The 10101-nt window shown below is 44.2% G+C and overlaps 1 protein-coding gene across 1 annotated transcript in view; it reads left to right on the top strand.

Moving 5' to 3' along the window:
- Positions 1-9701: 9701 nt before the first annotated feature.
- The window catches only part of ITGA2 (integrin, alpha 2 (CD49B, alpha 2 subunit of VLA-2 receptor)), a 110641-nt gene continuing 110241 nt past the window's right edge, over positions 9702-10101 (top strand). Inside the window, exon 1 of the mRNA XM_010857170.1 lies at positions 9702-10055. Coding sequence (XP_010855472.1) covers positions 10037-10055 — 19 coding nt within the window. The 5' untranslated portion in view covers positions 9702-10036. The remainder of the gene's footprint in view (positions 10056-10101) is intronic.

Raw genomic sequence — 10101 nt, 5'->3', positions numbered from 1 at the left:
AGCTTGGTGGGCTGCCATCTATGGGGTCGCACAGAGTCAGACACGACTGAAGCGACTCAGCAGCAGCAGCAGCAGCAGCAGCAGCAGCAGGGTGATCCTCCCAATTACCTTTCTGCTCTGTAATCCTTTTACCATGTCTCCCCTTCTCCTGCTCAGAGATTTAGAGCTGACACCTTGCTTTACTCAAATGAACACTTCCCCTTGAAAAACCTCTTGTTCTTTGGATTAATATTGCACACCTGACACCTCCTGGGGATAGTTCCTCCCTGGGATGTTTCACAGCTCAAACAGATGTGTGGGTCTGTAAGACTAGCCCTTCAGACTCTGCGTCCTCAAGTTAGCTTGCCTCCTACGAATGTCTCCTCCTTGCCCTCCACTTCCACACACAAATACACACACCCCTACATAACTGTGGGAGTACTTTTTAAAATATTTTTATATTATTTAAAAATTTATTCAACATATAAATATGTGAAAGAAAAGAAAGAAAGAAAGTGAAGTCACTCAGTCATGTCCAACTCTTTGGGACTCCATGGACTGTAGCCTGCCAGAGTCTTCCATCCATGGGATTCTCCAGGCAAGAGTACTGGAGTGGGTTGCCATTTCCTTCTCCAGGGGATCTTCCTGACCCAGAGATCGAACCCAGGTTTCCTGCATTGCAGGCAGACACTTCACAGTCTGAACCACCAATCATATAAGTTAAATATATACAGTTCATGTATGTCAATTTGACCTCATGCAATTATCAAAGAAAAAACAAATATAATCACTATTATAATTTTCTACTTAAAAATTACATATATAAATATACGGCAGGGGTTTGTGCTAGAGTTGAACACGAGAGTTAGTCATATGTGTCATGTGGAATTAGGTAGTTGGGGAAGGAGAAGGCGGAGAATGGAAAAGAACAGAAGCCAAAATTCAAGGAAGTACAGTGGAAAAAACGCTGAGTCAGACTCAGAAGCAAAGCCAAGAGTCAGGAGGAAACAGTGTTTCTGGATATAATGTGGTAGTTTGTTTGAATGCCTTGAAACTCAGCTGCCCTGGATGCAAGTATGCACCCTGGGGAGGGGGATGGAAGTATGGCCACAGGTGAACCTCCCTGGCTCCAGGTAACACTTTCGAGTAAAAGCCAGCCTTTCAGGGAGGGAGTCCATCTAAATAATGTCAGATTGAGAGGAGGCTGCAGCCTCCTTATTTTAAAGCAGGTTCATAAGCCAATGTGTAAGCATGAAGTCTGAAGTTATCACAAGAGCAGAAAGAGAAAGGGATCTATCTACACCCACTTGGTGGTTGAGGAGGGAGGGCACCACTTTAAGCTGTGGGGGCCAGCAGCAGTCATGACTGATCTTGGAGCACAAGTGTGTAAGTCTCAGCCCAGGGACTCAAGAAGTGCCCTACATGTACAAGAGAGAATGGTGAGAGGAGAACATCTGGGCATTTGCATGAGTAGGATCTCATTGGTACTCAGAGACTGGCAAGCTAAGTTTCAGTTTACAACCTCTGTGTACATGTTCTGGGCTGCAACGTTAAGAAGAAAAGGAATGGCCTTACCCTAGCATATCCTGTGAAAATATGTAGTTCAAAGGGCTTGAAAAATGTTCAGTTCAGTTCAGTTCAGTCACTCAGTCATGTCCGACTCCTTGCAACCCCACAGAATGCAGCATGCACTGGCACCCCACTCCAGTGTTCTTGCCTGGAGAATCCCATGGATGGAGGAGCCTGGTGGGCTGTAGTCCACGGGGTCGCAAAGAGTCGGACACAACTGAGCGACTTCACTTTCACTTTTTACTTTCCTGCATTGGAGAAGGAAATGGCAACCCACTCCAGTGTTCTTGCCTGGAGAATCCCAGGGACGGGGGAGCCTGGTGGGCTGCCGTCTATGGGATCACACAGAGTCGGACACGACTGAAGTGACGTAGTAGCAGCAAGCAGCAGCAGGCCCCTCAACTTTAAACCTGGAAACATCTGAATTGACCTTAAGATTCAGAGGTTTCTGATGGTGTAAGCCACCTCCCATACCTTTATAAAGGGCTCTTCTGGTGGCTCAGTGGTAAAGAATCCATCAGCCAATGCAGGAAATGCGTTTTCAATCCCTAGGTTGGGTAGATCCCTTGGTGAAGGAAATGGTAACCCACTCCAGTATTCTTGCTAAGAAATCCCATCAACAGAGGAGCCTGGTGGGCTACACAGTCCATGAGGTTGCAAAGAGTCACAACTTAGTGACTAAACAAAACAAACAAAAAAAGGTTCATATTGAATCTAAAGAAAATGTACCCAAATGTTCTTTCATTCTGCTGAATGGCATCAACCAGAGTGCACTTCCATATCCTCCCATATGCTTCATACAATTTCTGCTAGAGCAAGACTTTAAGGACAATATTTGAGAAGAGATCTCAAGCTCACTGAGGACAAGTAGTCAACATATTGGCTCTCACCAAGTACTGAGCCCATTAACTTGCACATGCTGCTGCTAAGTCACTTCAGTCATGTCTGACTCTGTGCGACCCCATAGACGGCAGCCCACCAGGCTCCCCCATCCCTGGGATTCTCCAGGCAAGAGTACTGGAGTGGGTTGCCATTGCCTTCTCTTGCAAATGGTAGGTGCTAAATAAGTGAATGCATAAAAGTGAACTTACTGCAAGATTCTCCACTTAATTCTGGTGAAGGATAATGTTAGAAACTGTATGAATGTGTAAGAGAGACAAATTCTGGGAGAAAATTAGACAGGGCCTTAGAGGCAAATAGTCACTTCCTTGATAGCTCAGTTGGTAAAGAATCCACCTGCAATGCAGGAGACCCTGGTTCAATTTTTGGGTTGGGAAGATCTGCTGGAGAAGGGATAGGTTACCCACTCCAGTATTCTTGGGTTTCCCTGGTGGCTTAGCTGGTAAAGAATCCACTTGTGGGAGACCTGGGTTCAATCCCTGGGTTGGGAAGATCCCCTGGAGAAGGGAAAGGCTACCCAGTCCAGTATTCTGGCCTGGAGAATTCCATGGACTGCATACTCCATGGGTTCGCAGAGTCAGACACGACTGAGTGACTTTCACTTCAGTCTTGTAAGGAAGGAATATAGCTGGTGCTTTCTCATATAGCATTGTAGAGGATGTAGAGGCCGAAAAGATTTAGATTAAGTGATTAAGACTGAGATTCCTGGCAAAACTTAAGTTCAAAATCTTTTAGAGGCTCTCTCATCTTCACGGATTTCATTCCTTTGATGTGTAGACAAAGTTCACTGGGCTGCCAGTCAGAGAAATCCTAATGGCAAAATTGGCTCTGTTTGACTTTTTGATGTTAAAACATTTGAAATTTGTTTCCATCTAAAAGGACTGACTCCAATCCAAATGGTACAAACAAAATTACTTCAAATAAAGCAGGCGTTAGTGTCACTCATAGGATGCACTAAAAGTTAAATTGCCTAATGGTTGAGAAAGCAGAGGTCTTGGCTTCAGAAAGAAATAACAACTACCTAAAGAATCAAAGATTGGCAGAGGACGTTAAGAAAAAAAGAATATCATGAATGGTCTTATGAGAGTGTCAAGCTAAAGAAGACTGTATTGAGTAAAACTTAGGTCTAATAGAATGAAGACTAGAGATGGGCCATGGAAAGCTAATGATACCTGCTGGTCTAAGTTATTCTTGCTGTTGTTTAGTTGCTTAGTCTTATCAGACTCTTTTGTGACCCCCATGGACTGTATAGTCCAAGGGCTTCTCTGTCCATGGGCTTTCCCAGGCAAGAATACTGGAGTGGGTTGCCATTTCCTTTTCCAGGGGATCTTCTCAACCCAGGGATCAAACCTGCATTGGTAGGTGGATTCTTTACTACTGAGCCACCAGGGAAGTCCCAGGTTAAGTTACAGGGCACTGGAAATGATGAATAATCAAAGAGGAAATCAGTCTACAGAGAGAAGCATGCAGGTACACACAGGAAGACAAAGCCAGAAACTCATATAATTCCCAAAAAGCTGTTAAGTGAAGTGTGTTCTTATCTTCCCAGTCACCACTTCTAAAACCAGGCTGTACTTCTTGTCTTTGTGTTCTCTGAAATTTCCTCATATTAGTTCAATTAATTATTCTTTGACTTAGACTAAGTAAGATTGATGTTTTTCCCCTCTGAGAGAAAGGCTGATTTCTAACTTAAACATCCAAGTCTTTCAGAGAGATCAGAACAGTTAAGAGAACCATGCAGCTGGCTGGATCCATCACATGACACATTTCCTTAAAAGAACCTAAAGTATGTATGAATAATATTTCCCCTTCATTGAGCTTTTCCACGTTCTAAGAGATAAACTTAACTTCTTCTTTCCTCTGGTTTACCTTAATGAAGATGTTAGTCATTAGTTGAGCAAATGTACAAGCCTTTATTGTGTATCAGCTCTATGATGGGCCCTGTTTTAAGGACTGTGAGTAAAAGAAGTTAATGAGACAAGTCCTCAAGGACTTGAGAAATGTGTACACCTTAACGGTAAGCTAGTGCTATGCATAGAAACCTCCTCAAACTATATAAAAAGAAAAAGAGAAAATATTAGGAGAGCTGGACACTGGCAATTTCACAGGATGTACATTCTATCCACTGTTCCCTCAAGAGGAGCCACTCCAAGCCTTGAGAAAGTAATGTGTTACTGAGACCATGTGAACTGTACATGTGACTGAATGCTACTAAAGAAGGCCTCTGTATAAACTCTTCACCTTGCAGGAGGTCACAGGGACCCACTTATCTTGCCCAAGAAAAGCTTCATGAGCAAGTTCTCTTGTTTATTAAAACTGTCACCTACCAATCTCTGTGGGCCTCCCAGTGGTGCAGTGGTAAAGAACCTGCCTGCCAGTGCAGGAGCTGCAAGAGATGTGGGTTCGATCCCTGATTGGGAAGATCTCCTGGAGGAGGAAATGGCAACCCATTCCAGTATTCTTGCCTGGGAAATTCCATGGACAAACAAGCCTGGTGGGTTACATAGTCCATGGGATCACAAAAGAGCTGGACTCAACTGAGCACGCAGGCACATACCAATCTGCAGTGTTTGCATCTGCCATCTCTCTTTCCATCTTACCTTTTCTTCCATCTTTCTTTGCTCTTTGAGTACGGACTATCGTGCATGCTCAGTTGAACGGTCAGTGGTCCTATTTAGTCAACCAGCTCAGCCCAAACTAGAGGCAGTTGACTCCGAGTGAAGTTCTTCTAAATATAGTGTAAAGTATTCCTTAGAAAATCTTCCAGGACCCTCCAGCTCTCATTCAGATGAGCCCCTCTGTGACCCTAAGCTACTCTCTGCCTGTACCTATTGGATGTTAGAGATTTTCCTGGTGGCTCAGACAGTAAAGAATACGCCTGCAGTGTGGGAGACCCAGGTGGGATCCCTGGGTCAGGAAGATCCTCTGGAGAAGGAAATGGCAACCCACTCCAGTATTCTTGCCTGGAAAATCCCATGGACGGAGGAGCCTAGCAAGTTACAGTCCATGGGTTCGCAAAGAGTCGGACACGACTGAGCGACTTCACTTCATTGGATGTTATCCTCTAGCTGGTGTTCACTTGCCTGTCTCCCCCACCACATTATACTCTGTGAAGGACCAATTTCATCTATGTTACAAACCAGCACTAGGGTAGGAAAGTTCACTGATAATGGTTTCAGGTTTCACATTGTGACTGTTATCAAAGCAGGTTCACCTTTCCCAACCCCTGGCAAGTCCAAAGATAGATGCCAAGGTTTGCATCACAGCAAGGGTTTATTTGCAAGGGAGCCAAGCAAGGAGATGAGAGAACAAATCTCAAGTCCATCTCCCTGAGGGCAAAAGGCTGGTGGTATTTACCGGATACGAATGAAGAAGCAGGGCGGTCTGAGGTGTGGGGAGCACACCTCAGGGAAAGGTGATTGGAAAAAGGTGCGGTAATCACGGTTCTGTGCAGGTGTAACAAAGCCACAGACCTCTGCAGCTCGAAGGTCACCCAGGACACTTGATTCAAGAATTGGTGGTCCTATCCAGTCTCAGCCGACTCGGCTCAAACTAGACACAGCTGACCCAACGTTTCTAGAAAACTACTCAGGCAAACATGATTTAGGCTACATGCAAGTTTTAAAATGACTTTGATGAAGGAAGGCAGGTGAAATGGGATTTAACCCATGTTTTCATATTTAGTCTTTTCAAAACACCACTTGTTGAATTTTGGTGTAGTATCAGAAGAATATCCACAATTATGTTTCATTTTTCCATCCATGTATTTGTGTGATGATGGGTTAATTCATAAAACTTCACAAAAACTACCTATCTACAACAGACTGAATGCAGAAGCAGATAAGAGAATTCAAGTGTTTATTTTTAAGTCAGATATTAAAAAGACTGTCATAAATGTAAAATAGTATCATTCATCTCATTCATTCTTTTATTTTGGGAAAGTTATTTTTCATAAAATGTATTATTTATGTTAACATGTAAAATTTTACTGTTATTTTGAGATGAATTAACACATTAATATTGAAAATATATCTGTCTCAATATTTTCCATGGTAAATACTGATAGAAACAATTCACATAAACAGAAGTTCTTTGGGATCCTCAATATTTTTTTCTAGCTCTATTGAGGAGTCATTAATTAAAACAGTTATATATTTAAAATAGACAAATTAAATTTTGATATGCATATACATTGTGAGATAACTGCAACCAAGTTGATTAACATATTCATCATCTTATATATCGGAGAAGGCAATGGCACCCCACTCCAGTACTCTTGCCTGGAAAATCCCATGGATGGAAGAGCCTGGTAGGCTGCAGTCCATGGGGTCACTAAGAGTTGGACACGACTGAATGACTTCCCTTTCACTTTTCACTTTCATGCATTGGAGAAGGAAATGGCAACCCACTCCAGTGTTCTTGCCTGGAGAATCCCAGGGACGGGGGAGCCTGGTGGGCTGCCATCTATGGGGTCGCACAGAGTCAGACATGACTGAAGCGACTTAGCAGCATCTTATATATTTGTTTTTTCTGTGTGTGTGGTAAGAACACTTAAGATCTATTCTCTTAGCAAATTTCAAGTATACGAGACAGTATTATTAGCTATAGGCACCATGATGTACATTAGGTCTCCAGAACTTAATCATGTTATAACTGAAAGTTTGTACCATTTGATCAGCATCGCCCCCTATTCCCCACACCCTAGCTCCTGATAACCACCATTCTACTCTCTGTACAGTAAGTTAACATTTTTAGGTTTCACGTGAGATCATACAGTATTTGCCTTTATCTGGCTTATTTCACTTAGCATAAAGTCTTCTAGGTTCATCATCCATGTCACTGCAAATGGCAGAATTTCCTGCTTTTTATGGCTGAATAACGTTTCACAGTGTACCTAATCACATTTTTGTATTCATTTATCCAAGGCATCCTGAGATCAAAGAGTTTCAGAAAACCTCCCTTAGTCTTATTTCCTACTCAGAATGTGGTAACCAGCAAAATTACCCCTAGACAGGATAGTTCCTAGGATGATTAAGGTGGGAGTTCTCAAACTGTTTAGTGTCAGGAAACCTTTACACTCTTAAAAAACTTAATGTGGGGCAGAAGTTGGTTCTTTGTTTCTTGAAATGTGAAATTGTTGCCTGCTCTGGAAAAATATAGCTCCTGATTTATCCTGTACCTCATGCCAGCATGTTAATTTGTCTAGTTCTGAGCACAAAAGCAAAGAAAGGTACATTTTTCTCTCCAGCCACTCTTAGACAAAGCACAGACTCCTGTCTCACACGAAGAGAACTCACTCCCTCCCAAACAAGGGTCTGTTCCAAACACTTACTCACATTTCAGTGAGTCAGAAGGAAACAGACAGATATTCATCTCCCTGAAACCTGGCTGACTTCCTGCAATAAGTCTGTGAGGAGCATCATGATTGGGTGTCAGGGTTAGTGAGCGGCCCCCTACGTATTCTCAGGTGCCACTGCAGTCTTAGTAAGCAGGTGAGTAGCATCCACAGGGTAGGAAAAAAATGCCTTCAAGTGTTTGTAAGGATTAGTAAGTAGAGTTAGTGACAGATAAGAAAACAGGAAAGAACTAAGGGCTATATATTTTTGATTCAATTTATAGTCATGATTATAAGCAGTAGCACCTGATAAACACCAATACAGTCAAGACTCCAGCCCTAGCTATGGTAAAGGGAAGCATTTGATTTTTACCAATTAAGTCCTTCCCATCTTGAACCACTTTGCTTCCTAGTGGCAGTGTACCAAGCACACCAACCTTTTCATAGCTGTTCAGTTGACTCTTTGTGCCCCCATGTACTGCTACACACCAGGCTTCCCCATCTTTCATTTTCTCGTACTGTTTGCTCAAACTCATGCCCATTGAGTCAGTGATGTTATCCAACCATTTCATCCTCTGCCACCCTCTTCTCCTGCCCTCAGTCTTTCCCAGCATCAGGGTCTTTTCTAATGAGTCGGCTCTTCCCATCAAGTGGCCAAAGTACTGGAGTTTCACCTTCAGCATCAGTCCTTCCAATGAATATACAGGGTTGATTTTTTTTAGGATTGACTTGTTTGATCTCCCTGGGACTCTCAAGAGTCTTCTCTAGCACCACAATTTTAAAGCATCAACTCTTTGGTGCTCAGCCTTTCTTATGGTCCAGTGAGCATCCCTACATGACTACCAGAAAAACCATAGCTTTGACCAAGACAGACCTTTGTCGGCAAAGTAATGTCTCTGCTTTTTAATACACTGTCTCAGTTTGTCATAGCTTTCCTTCCAAGGGGCAAATGTCTTTTTGTGCGACCTCATGGACTATAGCCATGAGTACTGGAGTGGGTAGCCATTCCCTTCTCCAGGGGATCTTTCCCACCCAGAGATCGAACCTGGGTCTCCTGCATTGCAGGCAGATTCTTCACTGTCTGAGCCACCAAGGAAGTTACCTGCTTCATAAAGGTTTAGAATGGTGCTAATAATAATGATTGAAGGCAATGGCACCCCACTCCAGTACTCTTGCCTGGAAAATCCCATGGACGGAGGAGCCTGGTAGGCTGCAGTCCATGGGGTCACTAAGAGTGGACACGACTGAGCGACTTCACTGTCACTTTTCACTTTCATGCATTGGAGAAGGAAATGGCAATCCACTCCAGTGTTCTTGCCTGGAGAATCCCAGGGACGGGGGAGCCTGGTGGGCTGCCGTCTATGGGGTCGCACAGAGTCGGACACGACTGAAGCGACTTAGCAGCAGCAGCAGCAATAATAATGATTAGACTAGTAACTCCTTACATTTAGTTTATTAAAACATTTGATTACACTATAAAAGTAGTCACTGGAAGGATCCTGGCTTCAGCAATGTGCTGGGAATTTGTGGGCAAACTTTCAGAGGAAAACCCAGGTTTAAAGAAAAGTGATTATCCTGTTTCTTAGGTTGGGAAGTAAAAAGCTCAGAAGTAGTTATGGAATGTTCTCTTTCCAGACCTGGGCCTGAAATAATGGAAGAAAATACTCACAATGTAATGCAAACAGGAAGCATCACGAGTTCATACCGGGGCTCTCACTGGTCTTTGTGTCTTTAAGTAAATCCCTTCAAGTTAACAATGAAATCAGCTGCTTATTATCTTGGAGAGGAAGGAATGAGAATTTTAACACACACAACACCCCCCACCCCAACGCAACCCCACCCTCCCACCCCCAGCTCTTGCAGCAGCTCTTGCTTAAATATCACTTCGGGATAATCATAACTGTGGACAGATCTTGTTTCCTGTCGGGTTAGTTTCTAACCTGGTCATTCTGCGCTTATTTTTGTCCGTTTCTCCACCCACTTGGGAAAGGCAGAGAAGGCAGGCACCGCGCAGCCCCTGAGAACGGTGACTGAGGCTCATGGCTCCCCCCAGCCCTCCCACCCCTGCCAGGAGCCGGAAGGCCTGCACGAGGGCCAGGGTCTTTCGGGGACCCGGGGTCTGCCCCGGGCTTACGTCAGACTGTCGGGGGGCGGAGTAGTGACTGCCCGACTTTCGCCGTCTGCTGTGCAGGCAGGAAAGGCCCCCAGGCACGCGGTCCCCATCCCCGCAGCTTCCTGGATCCCGGGGCTGGGATGGCGTGTGGGGGTGGAGGTGAGGCTTCCGGGGGTGTGGAGGAGCCAGGTGCGGCTCGCTGGGC

Source organism: Bison bison, unplaced genomic scaffold (genome assembly GCF_000754665.1).
Source record: "Bison bison bison isolate TAMUID 2011002044 unplaced genomic scaffold, Bison_UMD1.0 scf7180017864378, whole genome shotgun sequence".
NCBI classification, from domain to species: Eukaryota; Metazoa; Chordata; class Mammalia; order Artiodactyla; family Bovidae; genus Bison; species Bison bison.
This window is presented reverse-complemented; position numbering and strand designations above follow the sequence as displayed.